We start from the raw sequence: 23,208 nt of genomic DNA, 5'->3' as shown, positions 1-23,208 counted from the left end.
TTGTGTAACTTAAAAGTACATTAAATTTCATGAAATTTTTAATAGTACAACTTGTCTTCAACAGAGAAATTCTCAACACGGAACTTTGCAAACTAAAATTGACACATGCGACCTTCACACTATCTCTTCATCGTACACTGCATGTATCATTTCGAGATTTGCATAGCGTTTTTACCTTTATAACATAATATGACAAAAATGTGTCTTTTAATCTTCCATTGTTATAATCTTTTATAACAAGCAGTAAATTCTATTCATTTTGATACTTTTTCACTAGACACATTGATATATGAGCTGTTAGATTATGAATGCATTTGCTAAAACAAAAGAAAATGTTCATACATTAAAGCGACGTTTATCACCTGACAAAACCGAGAAAACTTTTTTATCAACTCAATATATCACGTTTGTTCAAAAACGCAGAAAGCGGACTTAGCGCTAAGTTAGATCTTCATCGCATTAGAAATTAAATGATGGATCAAAATTGAAACGTATTGAGCGGATGACAAATAATGGTATTAATTATGGGGCAGGAATATTGTTAGTTAATACAACAAAGCAGGGGATAGCAGTGCACGTGGATTATATCATCGGATGAAATTGATGGACAGAATCTAATCTGCCATGTTCTAGATCTTGTAGACGTGGCCCGGTGAATAATTATACATAATGATGGCGCGACATGCGTGCGACAGACGCCATGACGCCCCCAGAATTGTCTCCGCGTACGTGTCGCGATGGATACACACAATTCGTCACGTTACTACAGTGCTGACACTGCCAAAACATATATTGTACGTTCCGCGATCGGCGAGACGAGCTCTCATTTATAACCCGCATCGATTTCCTTCTTCGGGCGAGTCCGGTCCCGCACAATTGCCGTGAAAGCACCTAACATGATACGACGCGAACATGACAGAAGGGTGACGGAGCGCTCGTGTAATGTAACGAAGTTACGCGTAATGAGGAATTGTATTTTTTAAAGCATTTCAAATGATTAATGAGCAATTATCGTTCCGTCTATAGACGAATTTTACTACGAGATTTAAATATGGTAAGAACGAATGCTATAGTATCTAATTTAATTAAATACACGTCCAAAAATAATTTTGTTGAATTATTTAAAATAATTACGTAGGAATCTCAAGCACGATGAGCAATACCATAAAAAGTTTTAACACTTTAGCTACTAAAAGTTTCAACACTTCAACTAATTTAAGTTTTCTGTATAATTATTTTGGTTCAAACAAATTTATTTTCATCTGTAGCTAAATTTTCAGATTTTTCAACAAAATCATTTTTTCCGTGTAAGTTTTATTTTATACATATACGGAAAAAAAGTTTGCTAAACTATTTAAAAATTTCGAATACAAATCTGAAAATTTTGTTGGATTAAAAAATTTATGTAGAAAATTCAAGCATGGTGAAAAAAATTTTGATATTTTAGCAATCAGTTTCAGATCCTATTATACAAAATTATTTTGATGAAATTCTGACAAAATTGTTTTCAAATCTGTATATAGCTAAATTTTTAAAGGTACTTTAGAAAATCTGTTCTTACTCTTTGCCGTGTATGATTGGTAATAATGTGTAAAAATGTTTTTATATAAGGTATACAAGATAATACAAGGATAATATGTGTTTAAAGATGGAAATTTCATCGAGATACAAGTGTAATAACGGGGGGGAAAAGTTTTAAATAAAAACGTAATTACGGCGTCGTATTTTTAAGAGCACGCGATTCGAATGAGAAATGATAAAAGTCTGATCCGTGATGGTTTCAAAACGAATACATGACGTACCCGCATGAATTATACAACTAACAAGCTAGCGCAAAGCCAGAGTGGCGGACACGGCTGCATAATTATCCGTCTTAATTGGACAGATAATAAATTCCTTTCAGTTTCGCGCGCAGATCACATTCTTGCGGAGGCGGCTAAAGTGCACGTCTCGCGCGTACCCGAGTTGCGGAGAGAGGACGACCAACTGTTTGTCGAGGGTTTTCCGGGGAACAGATTGCATTAAACAACACGAGCGGGCTGACGTATCTTCTTAATTAACAAACCCCGCGGCCTCACATTCGTTACAGAGTCGCGGGCGTAATGATGTTTGCTGAACTTATGCGAGCTCTGATATCGCTTGCGAATGCACGCCGCACGTTCTGTTTCCACGCGAAACTTTCGTCATCGCGACAATTATTGGATAATACATGTACCGCGGCATTAATGATGTACAGTGCACGACGCATGTACGGCCGACGTAGCTATATATACTTAATATACGAAACGAGAGGAAAACGCGACACAAACCCGACGTGCTTTCCGTAAAACTTGCTCTCTACGGGAATTCCGCGCTACGAGCCCTTCGAACCATCGTGCGTAACCAGCGTGACATCGACGACTGCCATCGCGTCGTCGATGTTACGTGGCCAAGTAGGAAACATTCCGCAAACGCACGATAACGCATAATACACGTCAAAGCTCCCGGAAGGATGCGAAAGCGAAGCGGCTCGTTGTAACTTTTCTGCGGCCGCGGCGGGATGAACAATTTGCGGAACTCGACGCACGATCTCTCTTCTGGCGCGGCTCAAAGGACTCAAAGGGCGGTCATGACGGTGCCGTGTGTGCGTAAAAAATGGATAAACCGAGAGCACACGGGAGGCAGAGAAGAAGGTATTATGCAAGAAGCATGGAATATATTATCCACATAAATCTATCTTCTGCTCTGTGCGTTTCGTGATGACCCTTTTAACAAGCATATGAGAAGCGTTTAGCTCTTTCTCTCAAAATATCGTTATTATTCATGCATATTTTTCACGAACAAAAATTAATAGTTAGAAAATAAAAAGAGAAAGAATAAACGAGAAGAGAATTTAATAATTTTCATAACCGCTCTTTGATTATCAAGATTAGAAATTTATAGTTTATGAATAATAATAATTTTTATTGTTAATGCATAAAAAATTATTAAATTTCATAGCTATACAAGAAACGTAAAGAAAAATGAGAAAGAGAATAGTAGGTACACGCATATAATAATAACTTTGTGCTGTTATAATGAAAAGAAAAATCATTTTTTTTTAGGCTAGAGATAATATACAGTCGCTTTAATGGGAGATAAGGTAACCGTTTGCGGCTTTCGAATGATAACACAGAATATTGCAGTCACCAACACGGCGCGGTTTGTATTTGCGTTAATCACGGGTGTGCATTTCCATATATGCATCTGCATAGCGCGTCAGATAATCGGACCACATAGTTGTAAGTACGTGCGACGGCATACAGAGAACATATTACTGCTATTATACACTTTATAGTTACAACAAATAAAATATGATGTCTTGCATCTATGTAGATGATACGCAATTAATTATAAAATAAGATATTTTTACTTGTATTATTTTGTATGTAAAAGAATAATTTTATTTCTATTTTTTCTAATGAAATAAGAAATTATTATTTGACCGGAAAAAATACACTGGCCAACAAAATTAACGCAACACTCTGCAAAAATAGGTAAATTTCAAGATAGAATAACTTCGTCGAAAATCATCGTATCGAAATGTTTAAAAAAGCATCTTACAGCTTGAAACCTTTATTTTTCAGATCGCTACTTTAAAAAACGGTCTCATGAAGATTTTATGAAGTTACACAAACATAAATGAAGATATATCAGATCTCAAAAATTTTTATGAAATTTGCGGAGTTCCACGGAGTGGACTAAAAATTGTACACAAATGAGATTTACATCATTTGAAAGAGCGAATCTTTACCTTTAATTCATTTTTTTTACGAAGCTCCGTACAATTTTTTTTCGTCAAGTTATTCAACGTTGAACTAAAAGAGTCATTTTTACTTCACCGTTGAATAACTTGATGAAAAAAAATCGATAATACATAATAAATGTTAATTATTACAATATAAATTTTGAATGAAGATTTCTATAATTGATAAATAATCAATTTATTTAGCTTATCTTTTAGATTCGTAATTCTTCTATTCTTTCCTATATCAAAATCATCGAAAATATATAATGATATTAACCTTAAACAATATATGCATTCCACAGTTATTATAATACGGTATTATAATACGGTAAGCATATCAAACACTGGAAAGAAATAAAAAGTCATCACTAATAAACTGCAATAATATCGTTCGCATTTTTTTTAAATTATATCACTTTTTAAATAAAAGAGCGATATATTTTATATGTGTGTATGTCTTATAGATCTTATAGGGTAACTTCGATATATACGCTGTATCAAAAACTTAATTTATTAAATATTATTTAGTATGTTTAAAGTGAACAAACTATATCAGTAAAAACTTTGTACTGTCTACTAATATGAAAACAATATTAGAAATCTGAAATATTTATATTTCATATTAAAAAATACACTTTTCTAAACCCTTACATTTTTGCCGTATATTCCATAGGGATGGGAGGATATACGGCTAATCATAGGGGAGGATATGTACGGCTCATAAAAAAATTTACAAATAATATAAATATAAATAAAAATGACACAATAACTTATAAAATAAACAAAGAATACAAAAGCAAAGTATTTATATTTTTTTATACAAAATGTTTTACTATTCCTCTACACTTATGTATCACAAAATAATCACTAAGTCTTTTGCACGTCCAGTAATCATTTTATATAAATTATAATTTATGATGGTACTACTTAACACAGTGACAAATCGATTCAACAATAATTTCATTAATATTAACAATAAGAAGTTGAAATCGTACCACAATAAATTGGAAATTTTTTATTGTTTCCATTTCTAATATATTTCTTATACATAAAGGCATGTAACAGAGATAGTTGCAGGAAAATTACCCCCACCCCTTTTATTTGTTCTGACTTCTGCGGCGTAAATCCCAGCGCGGCGTATTTGCCGGAGTTACCCTACAATATTTACGTAAATTCTATACAATACATGATTTTGAAAAAATAATTTATAGTAACAATCGCTTGTATCGATTAATAAACGTGCCTCGCGGCTTTCATTTGGCGTTTTATTTATTTCGCGTTAGAGCATTGCCACGTCCGGAATGAAAGAGGTACATACGTTCAAACACACGGCAGTGAGTTAAAATTTTACAACTAGCGGAAACGTGAACGTGGTACATCTCGCTCTCTCGCAAAAAATGGAATTGCATGTCGCGCGTAGGACAAGCTTACGTTCCTGGTACCTGGGGGAAATGCGCCCGGGTTAATTTCACGCTTCGGTATCGAATGGACGGTGTCACTATCATCGCTGCGGACCATTACGATCCTGACACCATGCTGACAGTTCACGCTCTTTATTTCATTCCATCGTCACGGCAACTCCTGTTCGATTTCTCTTGGAAAAGTCGTTGCACGACTGCCACCAGGTGACATCCTATGCAGTATGCAGCGTTACGTATAATGTATTGTAATATCCAACATATTTTATTACCTTTGCTAATCGAAACGTCAGATAGCTTTGGACGTCACGAAAACTGGAATCGTATTAAATTGCTCAAAAGAAATGAGAATATTGAATTTGTATTATATGACTTCAAAAATTGTATATTTTTAAACGTATTACTGTCTCATTTGTAATCTGTTCATAATGGAAAAGATGATAGGATTACACGATCGCATTTATTCAAGTATAAGAATATCTTATTGCTAACATTATAGTTTCTCTACATTCAAAGCTTTTGAAAATACGTAACTTAATCATTCGTAGATGGCATATACTGCGTAACGCAAACGTTTCTTCATTATGATTGAAGTATTAAGTTTGGTTTAGTTTGCCTGCAACGTCGCCGCACACAATACATTACGTGTCACAACCTAAGCAACGGAATGCATACCGGGTTGTGCCACGTCATGTATCTCGCAAATTAGACGTGACGTAATTACTATGTTGTTATATTGACTAAAATCAGCGCCGGCGCAAGCTGCGCGACTCAATCCTCACCGTTTGCAGAAGGATTTCGTGGCATCCCGATGCTCGAAATTCAAAGACAGAGTGTCCCTTTGATATTCAAGAACCCCCATAGCTCGCTGCGAATTCCTTACGTACCGACGTGTTTCGGGTGGTTCAGCGAAATCATTGCGTACCAACGGTTTAGCTTTGTTGACGTAATCTCATTGAGAAACCCATGCCAATTTCTCTAGTTCGCGTAAACCGCAACGACTCTCTTTAATTTGGTCGCCAGTTTGTCCGCAAGTTCCGTTCCGCAGAATAATCCTTGTTATTATTTTAAAAATAATCCTTACAATTACTTCATAAAAATACTTCAAATATACAATATTAAATGTTTTTCTTTTTCAATGTTTTTTAACATTGAATGTTGAACATTCAATATGAGTTTGAGTAATCGTATATGTATAAAATGTTAGGAAAATTATAGATCGAGAAAAAGATTTTATATGAAAAAAATAAGAAAACATAGAATAGAAAAAAATAAGAAATTTTTTTATATAAGGCTTTGTTTTTGAAAAAATCAAATCTTTAAATATTCGCAGATTTCTATTCCAATTTAATAAATTTCGCTGTAGATTGCTCTGCTTGTTTTTATTATGTCAAGTAATGGAGAATACACAATAAAATAGGATATTTGCACACAATGAATTTTTACTTCATAAATTGTTGAAAATGTTATCTGGAAACAAAGCTTCATATAAAATTCTACGTTTTCAACTTATTTTTTTCATGTAAAATCACTCTCTTGTCGGTTGTATCACGATTTCCACAATTTATCCTGTATATACATAAAATTCTTAAAATAATTATTTACGAGTATAACACATCTAAATATTCTTCATTCTTATATATCTTTTGTAAAGTAATGCAATCTTCCCATATATGTGTTACATATCAGTTAAATTAGCACGCGGAGAGAACAATTTTGCTGAAAGATCTAAAAATTTACCGGATTTACTAGATATAAATTTGTATAATAAAATAATTTTATTGGAAATTAAACTGGATGCTAAAATAAATTAAAATATTTTGCATTGCGTATATATATTTTTTAGTTTCCAACAAAATTTTGTTTCCCCGTGTCCAATTGTATTATAAAAGAGAAAAATTGACCTGAGAAAAATTTATAAGACAAAAATATTCAACAATATAAACTAAAATACATTCAAATGATGGGCTCAGTTTGTTCATTACAAATATTACTGCATATTCGTTTAATTACAATTATAACGCGCTTCTTCCACAAATTTCTCTTTATCGAATCGTCTCGCTCGATTTAGATATGACGCCAATATAATGCCATGGCAACTTCGACAGCTCGACAGTCGGATATCCCATATTTCTGCGACGGTACATCCATAGTCGTGATTCGAAACGCTGAATAATATCCGTCGCAGAACGGCAAAGCCGCGAGTGGCACTTTTCGGATAACGTCGGATCTCTCACCGAACAGAAAACGTGTGTGTTTCGTCGAACGCAAAGCGCGCAAAGAAGTGACACGTATTAAAATGAAGACGTGCCGGCGCATGCCGACATAAAGTAGGAACGGGCGACGGTAAACAGGGTCGTATAATTTTTCCAAATGGCATCGCCGAGTAATATGCTGGCTACGCGGCAGTAAGCCGCGAGCTAAATCTGATAATTGAGTTTTATGCCATCGCACGTCGACGTAAATCCCCGCGAATACGACGTGTCCCGTCGTCGTATGGCGCCTCCACTTATCTTCTCAGCATTAAGGGGACACCGGTGCAGCTTGGCACAGAATTAAAGCAGCGAGAGGCAAAAGAGAATGGAACGCAAAGTTCTTATTCATTCTCTGATGACGCTTAAGTGGAATCCGAAATTGAAGGCCAGTTTAATTTTAGATAAATTCGACGTTATTTCAAGAGAATTAAAATCGAAGATATTTTCACGGTGTCTGTATGGAAAATGATATTCGTGTTCACTAAGGGAGGCCTGACTCGAAGCTTTTGATTGGCCACGGCGTTTCGTCCCGGTCCCACACTATTAGACTTATCAGTAAGGCGATGTAGTGTGGGCTCTGCCTTAGACGCCTGGAATGAATTTAGATTGATGTTCTATTTAAAGGGAATTCGCGTTCTATTTAAAGGGTTGCGATGCTCGCGCGAATCCGAACGAGTCCCGACCTGGATGGACCTCTGATGGCGAGTCGCCACAACGGTATACTGTTAAATTCATAATGTCAAATTATACCCACAATTCGAGTTGTTTTTAATTATTTTTATAGCCATTGCTCCTATTACTTAAATTATTAAATTAATTTATACTAAATTATGATACATAATAAATTAATAAATTAATAATTAATTAATTGTTTCTTTTAGTTTATTATTTACTAAATACACATTGTTTACTTCGTACTACCTAAGCCAATTCAATCACAAAATGGATTGATTGACATTTTTTGACACATAAAAGTTAAAAATAATAAAATGTTATTTAACTCAAGTGAATTATCATTGCTCCTTTAATGTCCAACAGTGTATATGTAAAATATTAAAAAAGTTTATAAAAACTGTACATCCTTTTTGGTCGGTTAGATACGGCAATATTCCGGTTACATGAGCTTCGTGCGATACGGTTAAGCCGATCGATCCTTTCGTACGAGGGAGAGAACTTGCATTATCCTGCGAGACACTTAAATTGCCGCTTGTTATACGATGCCTGCGAGCCGCGAGCCATTGATCTTCCACGAGAGAATTAGCCGCTAAATTACGGATACCCTTTGGATCGAATTGGATCGTTGACTACCGACATGCTGCGCGGAATACCCGAACAGCCTAATTGAAAATCACTTTCGCCCCGATTTAATTATGATAAAATGATTAGCGGAAAAAGATCGCGCCAGAGATGCGTCGAAATAATTAAACGCATGAAAGCATTAAAATAATATCGATACAGAGACACGCTCGCATACTCGAAAGTCGAATAAGATTTTTGTTACTCCATTATCGAATTTGCATTATGAAATGCAGTCACTGCGCTGTATGGCGCTTGATATATGCGCTAATAATTTGAATTCGCAGGTTAATTTGCTCGGCACTTTGCTGCAAAATGTAAATTTAAATACGCGTAATGTGAAATAAAATAAAATTTACTTATTCAGCATCATTTAATCCCGTATTAAATATCTATTTACGAAATCGGCGAATCATTTCTGACGCGAAAGAGTATTACATCAAAAATTAACGTGGTATGATCGAACGAATTAAGCTAAAATAAATTATGCCGAAAGCCGGATCAAGCATTAACGAATCGCATGCAAAATAATTCGTCCACGCACGTCGCGTGTATATAACTCTGTAAATATATTGATCATTTTAATCACTAGGAAAAATTAGACAGCATGAGCATCAGGTTTGAAATAACACTCGGTCTTCTTCATAAATTCAGCGTTTTGCGAAAAATTAATTTCGATTTGTTTTCCTCGTATCTTTGTTTCGTCGTTTGTACTTTTACATCTACAACAAGCGTTAAATTTCTTTATGTCCCATGATTTTCGGTGTGTGAATCGTAAACAATCGAAATAGCCACCGCAACCGGTTCAGGCAATCGGGAATCATTTTACTCGTGCTGGTTCGTCTTTGATTTATTCCGGTCCCGACGAAATCGCGGAATGTCTGCTGCGTTGAAGTGTCTAGGACAAGTTATCTCGTTTCTGACTTAATCACCGAGACGCCGAGTGCGATTGACTCGCGATCTGTGAATCTGGGTTTGATCCCACCTGCACCTCGTATAGCGATTTTTCGCATTTCGCCATTCGGATTTGGCGTTAAACTGTAGGGCCAATTATAGTATAAATACAAGAGTATGCTCATCCGGTGGACGAATTTAGAAGGCTTCTGCGCAACAGCCTGCCTACGTCACATTCGTGATAATTCAATCTCGGTGACGTTTGGAGCACTTTGGCCAGCTGAAATATGGCTCTGCCATGATGGCTGCCACCATCGTGGTTTTGAAGCCGCTTGATATTGCGTGAGTGGTATAGCTATACGCAAACATTGTGAAAATTCTGTGTGTCCTCTTGCAAAAACAGTTAGCTATTGTTAAATTAAAATTTTTTCTGCAATGTCTGCTTGTGCAGTGAAGCGCATGATGCATTATTTTATCTTTTTTTATTCTTCATTGAACAACAAAGACAAATGATGCATCATGCATTTTTTTGTGCGTAATTCAGAAGGCACTCCTTATTGATGCTACCATGATTTATTTCATTTTTAACCGTTTGATTTGCCGCGTAATGATGATGTAATCATGACGTAGTCAGACTGCAATTCTCATTGGTCATCTAGCGTTACTATGCGCAAAAGCATAGCCCTTGTATTTATACCATGGGTCCAATATACCGACTTTGAGAATTAAGAAAGTTTACTGAAAGTTTACTTAGTGAATGTGATACAATAAGCGAGTCTCCGTTCCCTGAAGAGGCTCTAAGCTTACATATAACGATTTGGCACTTTTTGTACCCTTATCAATAGTGGCGGAAAGCCGACCAGGGGATATGAGAGAGAGAGAGAGAGAGAGAGAGAGACTTAATCACCGCAGTCACTTGCGGTATGTTCACGTCACGTTTTGGTGCTTTTCTCATAACAATGACTGTCTACACACTCACATTGGCGTCCTCCAGTCAATGTCATTATAAATTAATTTGAGCTACTAATCAATAATAGGCCGAGAAATGAAACATCAGATAACATCGATGCCATTTTTTATTCATATCGTGAATGAAAGTGTGTTATTTCGTAGTTCGTGAAGCTGATAATACTAAGTCAAAATGACTTTATTTGGACGCCATATGAAAGTTAAAATGATGATTTTAACATATCACTTTATTACAAATAAAAAATGTACCTGTTCATATCCAAACAGAACACGATAACATCATTTTGACGTTAAACTGAATCGACGTGACTGATTAGACTGATCGAAAAATAACTTTTAATGATAATTTTCAACGCCCTGATGAGTTTATACTTGAGTAGAATCACCATTGCATTATATTCCTCCTCAAAATCTGCTATAGTAGTATCAATTCCTCTTATTATATATCACTCCTCTTATTATATAATTTTAATTTGAACAAAGTCCTCAAATTATTAAATTTTATAAAAATCACAATCCAAACTAATTATAATTCGAGATATACGCTTTAAAAATACATGGCGAAATATGCTCATTATTTTCCGATTTTTATTTCTGTTCCTCTACACTTTGACGCCTTCCACGCCAGGCTTATCTCGCTTATCGCGGTGCGCCAGCCCCGGGTGTCGAAATCAATCCGATAACGCCAGTCTGATGAGATATCAAGCCGGGGCGGTTCGTGCCGGCGCGATCGGTGCACTCGATAAACACGACAATAAAGAATCCCGCCAGGTCGGACTACGCTGAATGGCGTGTCGAATCGACGATGACAGAATCGATCGCCAATGTAGAGTCGCGAGCGAACAGGACTAGCACGTGCCATACATTGTCAGGGGCCAAATCCTTTATATTGGCCACGTCGACAATCGCTCGGTACTCGGTACATCGATGGGTAATTGAAGGTTGTATGAGGGGGAGGAAGAAGGGGAACGTTAAGCTCTCGCTCGCGGCCGGACAAAGGCTACACGGGGATCGGTATGGAGAATTAACGAATCGATCGGCAATTAACTCGCTCATTTTACCGGGCAATCGAAGCGAGTTGGAAAACCGACATAATTGCATCGTAATTATGGCGCATACCGCATTGTCCTAGCGTATTGTATACGTAAACAGCCGAAGATTAATTAATGCAAAATAAAATCGGTCCGGCTATATAATGGCGGCTATATATTCTCACGAGAGACTCACGTCTATATGCGGCGAGGTAACAGAAAAGACGTCAACTGCAATTGTAAATTTACGTTGAGTAGAATTGATCAAATTGATTACATTTTGGAAATAGTACAAGATTCAGAAACTCTGACATACACAGCTAAATGAAAAAATGTTAAAAGATTTATTCGTGTAAAAAAAAATTTTTATAATGAAAATGAAAGAGAATAGCAGAGAACAAGAATTTTTAAAGCGTGTGAAGAATGCGGTCACACGTTGCGTTCCTGAAAGAACGAGGCAACTGAGCTTGAGCGTTGCGTATACTGAGAGAAAAAAATGGTTGCAACTATCACAATTTAACTAGAATTTATAGTCATTTTCGGTGTCAACTATGTTTTTTGTAAAACTCTGTAAGTATAATAACTATTACTAACATTATAGCAGTAGTAATTATAAAAATGGAGCTTCTAGCTATAATTATTTTATCGTGCAATTATAGTCACGAATACCAAACATCTTTCTCTAAATATACAACGGAAATGAGTGGAAACTTTGGTAATTGACTACAGAGATGGTAAAGAGAAGGTAAACAGACGGTACTCATTCTCATTTCTCCACAGGGAATAGATGTGAGACAGGAACCGCAGAGGAGAGACGCGAGTATCAATGTACGAGTACGTACTTCCGATATCCGCCAGCGCGTGTAATGCCGGCCGCACCACCGCCACCACCATCATCATTATCACAACAAGGATCTCACGACTGATAGTATCATCCTAACACTCCTAATTGCGACACATACACTTTAATATATATTTGACGATTAAATTTTTCTGTAATAAGAAACATCTTTTCACTTACGCCATTAAAATAGTATGATTTAACGCATTCACTGTGATGATAACCGTGATCAGTACTCAACTTTTCATTTACGTCACGTAGGTCACCGACATATAAATGTAGTTTGTGTTATCACATATATACGATCCTATAATATATTATATTGTTTATTTACGTCGCCTAAAGAGACGTTGTTCCTTCATATGCCAATTATTGCAAAGAATATTACTAAGGCCTCGGTAGTCTAAAGGCTTAGGACGCTTGCACGGAATGCAAGAGATTTGGGTAATATTTTTCGCAATAAGAATTAATTATTTACAGATTTTAATATCATATATTATTAAGATCGTTTCGAAGATGCGAATGAGCATCAAAAATTTGTTAAAATGCTAATCAATTTAACTCGTAATATTACTGCGATAGTTTAGTAGAGTTAGCGTTTCAAGACCGAAAAATCATTTCAGCGCGCGTTTCTGAAGACTACATACAGTATTGTATATAAATTTATACAAGAATTATACAAGCATTAAGCTCCAACTAAACCATTTAAGACTTTGATTTCTATAGTTTGTGTCGTCACATATATGATCCTATAATATAGTATATTATATAGTGATAATATCTATATTATCAGAAATAAGTAAAATATTATAATAATCAAATTTTTAGCTTCGACTAAGTTTATTGCCCATATTTTATTGTCCATATTCAAACGAGAGATCAGTTGATTCGACCAAACGGACTTCTCAGTGCATTTGTCACTGAATGTATTAACTATCTCATCTGGAGAAGAAAAAATCGGCGAATGTCCCAGACCATAAAATTTCCTTGCACAAATGCAGTTGTGCCAATATCATACGTACGTAGATTTTACGCCTGTTTTATTGCCGTTGCGTGTACTTCATGTGTTCGTTTTGCAGCTGTGCACGTTCATCGCGCTCGGATTTTTGCCGTGCGATGGAATTTCGTTATTTCCGTCGTAGAGTCGGAAGCGGTCGGTACTGTCGTACTTTCTTGTCAAAACAATGTGGGATCCGCATGCCACAAAAGAACATTTATATGTTCAGAGGAATACAATGCTCCGTATATATGGACTGGAAGCGGAAAGGTTCTCGCGTTTGTTTTGTGGTTTTTGGCACAAATAACATTTTAAAGATCGCTGTAATTTTAGTCACCGTGACCTCTTTCTCTCACAGAATCGTTTAAATAACTGAATTGTTTAAATCAATTGTATGTATAAAACCTATAATCTGAGTCAGAGAGAGTACATGGTGTACGAATTTCTTATTTTATAATATTTAAAAGAATATATACCATAAATAAACATTTCGATCCGCGTTTTGAATCCTCCTCAGTATAAATAATTCGCAAGCTTTAATAATTACAATGTCTCATATTTATATTAATGGTCAGATGAATATATTTTCCAGCGAACAACTTTGCATCAAATTGCTCGATTTGCTGAACAAACGTTTAAATTAAATGAACTATTTAACTATTGTATTTTATATTAAAAAACAATAGTTAAATTAAAAATATAACTTACATGTTATAAATATGATTGGACGAACCATAGATATTATCATATTGGCATGTTCATTAACTGTTCGATTACTCAAACGTTACTGTATGTAATAAATTGAATAAATAAATAATAAATTCAGATATAGTCACTTACATAAATTATTGAACTTGCACAAACACTGAGAATTTCTATATCAATGTTAATGGCTCGCTAGTGGCTCAGGTACCAAATGCTAATAATAGTTATTAAAACATAAAATACATACAAATAATATAGCAAGGCAAAAGCATTACATCCCAAAAACTGAGTTATTTAAATAAATACAGAAAGAACTTTATGATTAGATTTCGGAAAGTGGAAATTGGAACATATATGAAAAAAAATATATTTTATTGAATTATCTTGAAATGTAGATAGATATAAGTTTGAAAATTTTATTTTATTAAAATAATGATGTTACAGAAAACTCAAGCATGATAAATAATGTTGATTGCTAGAATGTCAGTTGTTTTTACTGATATTCTAGCAATCAACTTGATCGTCCTATATAAATAATAACTTTGATAATTCCAACAAAACTATTTTTAAATCTATATCTAGTTAAATTTTTAATATTTCAGTAAAACCATTCTGTTCATGCAAATACGAATATAATTTTTCTGTTTTCATTTTTAATTTTAGACTGAAATAAATTTTCCTCATTTCAAGCTATCGAAGCTGCGTGATTCGCTACGAGACATTACGTAATAAAGTTTCAAAGTTCGGCGTTATCGATCTAAGAAATTTGCGAATCTTCGTAATTCGCGTGAGGATGACATGCCTGAAAAGTACATTAGCGAACGCAATTTGCGGTTCACGCGACGCGCAAACGTCCCGATATGCAAACCTTCGATTACACGGCCAGAGATGCATCAAGTTTAAATTGAATAATGTCCGTTCCGCAAAACGAGCCTCCATCGTCCGATAACGCCGCGGCAATGATAATATATAATTCAATTAATGTCCCGCGCGACGTGCGCAATGGGATACGCTCATTCTAGTTTGCTACTCGTCGCATGTTGAGATCCTTTTTAGCCGTTTTTCCTGGCTCGCGTCATGATCTCACTAATATTCCCTCGTTGGCATATGTAACTTTATAGCCACTACATCCGCATTGATGATTTTCCCGTAGCACGGTTTGCCGCGTCGTCGAGTTAGCGAAATGTCGTAATCCAGAACACATCTCTCTCTTTCTCTCTCTCTTTCTCTTTCTCTCTCTTTCGGTTGATGAAACGGGAATATATGTACGCAGGGTATCCCGCTTTTATCGTTAATATCCCAAAATGTACATCTTTTAGTGTGATTTATGCTGACTATTTACAGAGAAGCGTAGAAAGGTAGTAATGACCAGTAGCTGCCGGTTCCATTATTGCCATTTATCCGCTAATCCTACTAATATCCCGAAAAGTATATTAATTTTCGATGTAACACTTTTTATCTCTCCGACGTTGCGGAATAAACCGGTCGCGCTTGATGAAATACACGCTCATATGCGATGTATATCCGTGCAATTATCATGGATACATTCGTATCTGAGCCATTTATGATCTTTATCATTCATTTCTGCTTTTCCATAGGGAAGAATATTGACGATAATGTTGCCGGGGGAGCATTTTTAATTCAAACTGTTCTATCTATATCGCTGCTAATAGATTCAATATGTTTCATAAATAATAGCCATAAGTTTTTTTATACATTGATACATCCACTGAGTTTATCTTCCCGAATACGAGTATTTTCATACATTAAAGGAAAGAACTGCATTCATCAACCTACTCGAATCGAATGTAAACTTACGTATTATTTTATGTTATCTCATGTTCGGGAACAAAATTGAATTTTCGATTCACATCACCATTAATGCATTCGTCACGTAGATGGTGAGTGTGCTACTAGAAAAAAAGAACTACGTTATCTTAGGAAATGTCGCGTACCTGGGTATTCCTTGTATATCCGTATCCCATAAACCTCTCATCGTGGGGCGGAACGATATCCTTCGCTACGTAAAAAGGCTCGTAAAGGAATTCGAAATTCGTCACATCATGACTAATGTACACCTTACCAGTCTTGACATTTTCGTGATGCACATGGTTCGGTGACACATCCTGTAGCCACCTATAAAATAAAAAGACTGTAAAATAAAAAGACTAAATATTTATACCAAGAGTCTCATCCACAAGACTATTTTATATTTTATATACACATTTTATATACACAAAATTATATACATATATATGCCATATAATTTTGTTTAAATTATTAACTATAAAAATACAATCTCTAAATGATGGTAAAATTATTATTAACAAATTATTACTAAAGTACAAATAATGCAACTTGTCGTAAAAAAAACCATTATGAATTTATAGTCTGTTGAGCATTTAATCAATTTCAATCAACGGGTATTAAATTGATTAGTATTTTAATTGTTTCCAATTAATTATAGCGAACATAATTTCAAGAAATTTATAAAGAGCTAATGTAATATTAATTGACGTTTAATTACAATAATTGATATAAAGTGTCATTTACCTCGTGAAATTCGTGGCAAACTGATTATGTATAAAGACTTTCTGATGAAAAGGCCTGGCCAAGCCTTTCGTGGCGAGCCTAATTAACTCCGTCTTATTTGGAGGAAACCTCACGCGCGTGTCCAACTCGTACGTGGGTATTACATAGGCGCACTTATCACAGTTGTCGTTCCTAAGGAACTCGTCGAGCACGACCGTCAGATTGAAACTCGGGACGATGTCGACGTCCGTTAAAAACACATAGTCCGTCTGGCAGTTTTTGCGCGCCAGGTTCCGCATGTGATTCTGCGGATATACATTCCGTATCCGCCAATTGGTCTGCTCATTGGGCACGCGGCTCATGAACTCGTTGAGGGTAGCTTCCGGTTTGGCACAATCGACACGGTCCGGCAGTTCGAAAACGCGCGGCTGCTTCTTGGGCGTTCGCATTTTCGGCACGGCAAGAGAGAAAATCACTCTCTCTCTAATAGATTCGTAGCACCTCCTCAGGTACACCAGGTAACGCTGCAACACCTCAAATTCTTCATCACCGGCGGCATAAAGCGCTACGGACATCGGGCCGGTCCAATGCAAGGCGACTTGTACCAGTGAGTGTAATTTTTCCACGGAGCTCTGGGTAGCCAGACACACCCGATAGGTTTGCGAAAGCTCCGTGAACCTGCTGCCGACCAGCACCGAGTCATACATCCGGAACATCCGCCGGGCGTCCCATCTACCGAGCTTTATGTCCAGCTTGAGACTGTTAGCGTCAGGTGACGCGGGCTGGTAATCCTGCGTGATGCATTCTGATTGTTGCTCGTGCTTGACGAGAGTGCCGAGATTCCACTCGGTGACGGCGTTCATCTCCACTTCCCGCGGGATCGCTTCTGGCGCGCAAGTCTCCGATTGCAACAGCAGGAACGTCAGCAGCATGTTCGACAGCGCCAGGATGATCACGCTCGTTAAACTGAGATTCCATGGCCGGCATCCCAGCTACAAGAAAAAACAAACTTACAGCTAGTTGTTCATCGCCCACGTTGTTTTACGCGGGCACTGTATGGAAAAAACGACTTTGCCTAAAGTATTTAAGAATTTACTTGGATACAGATCTAAAAATAATTGAATCATTGAAATAATTATATAAGATGTTCAAGTACAGTTGAGCAATGTTGCAAAAAGTTTTGACGTTCCAACAGTCAACTTGGGGTAATTATTTTAATAGTCTAACAAAATTTTCAGATTTGTATCTGGCTAAATATTTACGTACTTTAGCAAATCGATCTTTCCGCATGGATATCATTTTAGGAAGAAAAAGTTCACACTTTGACTTCGAAGATGTACAAAAATAATTCTGATCGACAATTATAAGAATTTTGATTTTATAGAATTAAAGAAAGACTTATTTTAATTAATATATTTTATGTATATTTTATATATTATCTTCTCTTTTTCGCGAGGCCAATATTCATAATCCTTATTTCAAGACCATCTTAAATAATATTGTCTTAATGCTAATATTAACAGCTATATAATAACAGCTATATAATTTATACAGCTATGTGGTTTATGATGCCTTCAAACTGTACTTAAAACGATCTCAAATACAAAAGACTATGACATCAAGAATAAAACTCACCAGAATGATACCAATCTCGGTAATAAAGCGAAGCGATAATATATGCGACGATAACTATACAAACTCTGCCATAAGGACGCAAGTTATCACCGAATTATTATTTTTCTAGTCGAGGAAAGGAATAAAATTGCTGAAAACATAGAAAATAATCGTGAGGCGAATATCATGTGTTCTCGTCACAACGTGTTCCAGTTAAGAAGGCCGAGGAGTAGCTTCGTTGTTCGCGTTTTATGTTCACCACTTATTCTTCTAGAACCGCGAGGCACAATGTGTCGCCGGCCAGCGTGAATAATTTCATAGAGATACGTGAGAGGAATAAAGCGAGGGATAAACCCGCGGCGAGAGATGAAGCCGCTGTATAATGACGAGAATCTTGTATTAGCCGGTGGCGAACTAACGTTTCGAGAAAGGCGCTAAATTACACCGAATCAAGCGAGTTGTTTACAAAAACAGTTGGAGTTCATACAAAATTTATCGTTTATTGACAGCAGATAAATTTATAAGAAAAACGCATCATGTTTAACGGAATAATTCAATAAAAGATAAATTTTTCAAATAAGATACACATATAAAAGAAAAAATATAATTCAATATTTTGTTGTTTAATTGTGCAGCTGCTATAAATTCGATAAATGATTAGCTTTGAAATCCAAAAGAATCGTTCCTGTGACTAGAACGCGAGACTAAAGCAAACGGCAGGAAAATACACCAGGCAAAATGCAGTCAAGCACGCACACGTTGTTCTACACCATCTCTGAACGTATCAAAACGTGTAATCGGATTATATCCTTCGCGCGTATTTGCGAGGAAAGTCAAGAAAGCCAAGCGAGGGTGCGTTTAAACTGGGGATATTTCGCTCTCTTCTATAAATAGGGAGATTACCGCGGCACACATTGGGGCAATTTCAGAAAAGCATGGTCAAAAGCATAATTTTTGTTCAAAAACAAAGAAAAAACGATGCAACATATGTTTTAAATATTTCACTTTTGAATTGAAAATATTTTATATCCGTAGCGAAATAATGGCAAGACTGTAAAGAACGTTATTCATCATTCTCTTAAAATTAGCAGTAAATGTAATATGGATGTCACTTAATATATTTTTTGTACGCTAAACGTATACAGAAAAAGTTTACATAAAAATAAAAATTTACTAACCCATGAATCCTTTAAAAAAAAAGTCTGAAAACCCTAAAATATCTAAAAACGATCAATTGTAAAAAAATATGTAAGAAGCAATGTCGTAGAATTAAAAAAATTTATCTAATGGTGATAAGAGTTTGATTATAATATAAGTCAGTATTCATAGTCCATAGTTTCAAGACGATTTTAAGTAATTTCTAATAAAAAGATATTATAATATTAATATGGATCTCTCCCTATGATTGATTTATGTGACATCTTAAGTCTGAATTTAAAACGGTCTTAAATATAAGACTATGAATATATCGGCCAAACACTACGTCAGAATTAAAATGTTGAATGAATATTATCATATAAAAGATCCAAATATAAAATATTTTTATAACTGTAATTAAAATATAATCTTATTCAAACAAATTGAAAATACTCGGAAGTATGTGTATCTCTCTTTCATCATAGAAATAAAATATTTTTCTTACGTGTAAAAGTTTTTCTTTTTGGCCAATCAATTAAAGTCAAATAATTTGTACAAATAATATCTCACAAATATATTAAAACTCATTATTAAAATAATATAATACATAACTTACTAGTTAAAACTTGAGATAAAAACACAAATCCACAACTTTAAAAACGCAAAATTTGCAACTTCATATTTTTCATATTTTTAGTCACGTTTTTTAGAAAGTTTTTATGAAAATACCTCACAGTGCGATGGACATTCTAAGCGAAGAACTTACGATAACACTGCAACGGCTGGCGTTGTTTTTAAACAAACTCATGGAAGTGGTTCGGTCACTGGCGAAAGTAAACTGCCGAGCAACTTACCGATAACAGTTTGTTGTGACTGTTGAGTGCAGAGCAAGGACAAGGACTACTTTACCTAATTACGGTGAGTCCGCTAACAGGCCCCCATTGCAAAAATCTGTGTCTTATAACAAGATAACGAGACCGACGGATGCCAAAGGCAATAAAAAAGACGAAAGAGTAGACGAGAAACATCTGTTATTTTTTCGTTCAAATTTTGTTTATATAAATGTATTTTATTTTCTCCACAAAACTAATAAATACAAAAAGTCATAAAAATAATAAAAGTTATAAAACGTTCAAGAGATTTTATATCACAATCACAATTGTAAATTAAAAGCTGAGCTTCATATTTCTTTATTTACATTTTTATCCCTGTAATGAATAATTTGAGAACTCAGCTGAGACTTGTCCTACTTTACTGCTCCAGAAAGGTTTCCTGGTGAAATGCGATACTAAAACCTAGTGCGTATCGAGTTGCTCGCCCCGAGAAGTCGAACGCACCAATGCCGGCGACCCTCTCGCAAAAATCGCTAAACCGCAGCCAACCACTCGACGCTAGGAAATCCGACCTAATGTGCCTTGGGGGAACAATGTGTTGTATCCCCGGCGTAAACGTCGGTCGTAAGTATCCCACCGCAGCAAGTTCCCACCACGCCGAGGGCAAAGGGCAGCCGCGCGGTGTTACCTACTAACTGCAAACCCCACCGAAAATTATATACACACCGATAAGAACTTCGCAAGCAACCCTTCCTTGCCACCGCCCCATGTGCCATGCCCACCCGCTTTCCATCTGGATGTTCAACCGGCGGAACTAACACCCGAGGTAAGATCTTCGCGCCCGAGGGATATAAATCATTCCTCTCCTCCTCCTCTTCTTCCGCTTCTTCCTCCTCTTCCATTTCTCTCTTCCTCTCTCCTGAACCTCTCAACCTTCCCGCATCGACCTGCGGGTTCTTCACTGACGGGCAAATGTTGGGCTATTCGGACGTGCGGTGGTCGTCTTTTCGAGCGCGAACGCGGGAAGGAAGTTTCAAGTGGAAATGCATCTTCTGAAGGAGCCTTGACCGACTTTGGGAAAGCGGATATCGGATGCATTAGGGTGCGGAAAGAGTTGCGCGCGTAATGTACTCTCTTTACTACGCGCGATGTTACGCTCTCTCGCGAGGTACAACTTGTATGCGGAATATATCTACGTATACCTGTGTGTGTGTGTGTGTGTGTGTGTGTGTGTGTGTAATGCACGTATGCATACCGCAACGCATTACATGCCGCGTTTCTCTCGCGGGACAAGCTGTACTCGATGGATATGGCAAGTGCAAATGTTTGACGATTCGAAGATGCATCCAGCGACGGTACGTCAACCCGATGCTGACGGAAAACTAATGGGAACGATGATACTTCCGCGATATTCCTATGTGTTATCTCAGCAGGCAAATATGGAATCATGAATAAGAACGAAGTTTTTGTTGCTTTCTCCAATCGATTATAAGTTTAACGGATCTTGTCCGACACTCCAGACACGTTTATATCCATAGATGTAGTAATTGAACAAATTAGTTTCAATTTTCAATACAGGACGATGCAGACCATTCGAATTTAAAATTCCCACGCGAGTAAAATTATCTAATTATAAATACTGCAGCGATGGTGCAATATTGATGAAATAAATTGTTAACATATAGAAATTATAATTGCTTAATGTCTCACTGTTAAATATCAAAGCAATGATAATTCAATCCCTTGAGTTAACATAAATAATATTTTATTATTTTTCTATGTCAAAATATAAATCAATCCGTTTCTGTGGTTAGTTTCAAAGTAAACAACATATTAACGTATGCATTTTAATAAATAATAAATCAAATTTGAAATATCTATAATACCTTTGATCTAACCGTCTGAGTTAAACGCCACTGTTTTAATTAAATTAACGATATATTGATTAGAAAAGCAGTGGCGACTTTTAGAAGTGATTAAAATCAATTCAAATTGGGTATAATTTGATATAATAAATTTAACAATACTTAGTCCTTTTTATCTTCTTTAATCAATCAATTAGAAACTTAAAATCAGATCTCCTCCGATGCTGCAGACACATCTGATGCAGTAATTGAGTAAAATAGTTTCAATTTTCAATATAAATTGCACAGACAGTTTTAATTTAAAATTCCCGCGCAAGTGAAATTATCCAATTATAAGTACCGCAGCGATGCTGCAGTATTGAGAAAACAAAATGTTAACATGAGAATTAATTGCTTAATACCGTTGCCTGAATACTAGGCGATCGGCTTGTGTAGTTTTATTTTGCTATCGAGCTTTTCGTTTGTAACGCGCCCACAAAGCAGTAACATACACAGTTGCGCTCGTTTGGCGCGTTTTCACGGATAATATTTGAAAACGACAACGTTATATATAAACTCTAGCCATTAAACGTACAGCTGGAAAAAAAATACAGAAAAAGGAAGCGCCTGACGAAATTGTTTAAAGCAACGGCGAAACCGAAGTTCGCGAATTCCGGCGTACTATATTTTTCTTAGTGCGCGCCGAGAAAGACCGCCATTACACACCACGGCGGTACGTAAACCAACCAACTTTGTCATAACTATTTTCTTATAATTTGTTCGGCAAACGCGATTTTTCCATCATCATGTTTTCGTTTCATTTCGTTGCTTGTCGTATCATTATTGCGAAAAAAAAAAAAGTGCGAACGAGTACCTCGACGGCGCAATCATCTTTGTTTTGCATATAAAGAAAAACGCGGAACATTACAACGTACACGAAAACCTACAGAAATGTCATGCAATGAGGTAAGAATAAACAACTTGCAGTGTACTTTTATTAGGGCAATATGATACCAACGTTAAATTCTCTACGTTAAGACGAAGGTTTCAGTCGTTATCACGTAAGTCAATACACG

The 23,208-nt window shown here is 36.1% G+C and overlaps 1 protein-coding gene across 2 annotated transcripts in view; it reads right to left on the bottom strand.

The window, feature by feature from the left end:
- The window catches only part of LOC105149046 (beta-1,4-glucuronyltransferase 1), an 80,510-nt gene that overhangs the window by 43,119 nt on the left and 14,183 nt on the right, over positions 1-23,208 (bottom strand). For both annotated transcript variants that reach the window (XM_087416079.1, XM_011061182.2), the window contains exons 2-3: positions 16,726-17,696; positions 16,128-16,308 (exon numbers count right to left, since the gene is read on the bottom strand). In XM_087416079.1, coding sequence (XP_087272205.1) covers positions 16,128-16,308; positions 16,726-17,696 — 1,152 coding nt within the window. The remainder of the gene's footprint in view (positions 1-16,127; positions 16,309-16,725; positions 17,697-23,208) is intronic.

The sequence above is a fragment of the Acromyrmex echinatior genome, chromosome 19, assembly GCF_024713525.1.
Source record: "Acromyrmex echinatior isolate Ae372 chromosome 19, ASM2471352v2, whole genome shotgun sequence".
NCBI lineage: Eukaryota > Metazoa > Arthropoda > Insecta > Hymenoptera > Formicidae > Acromyrmex > Acromyrmex echinatior.
Note: the sequence above shows the minus strand (reverse complement) of the source record. Positions and strands in the feature narration are given on the sequence as shown.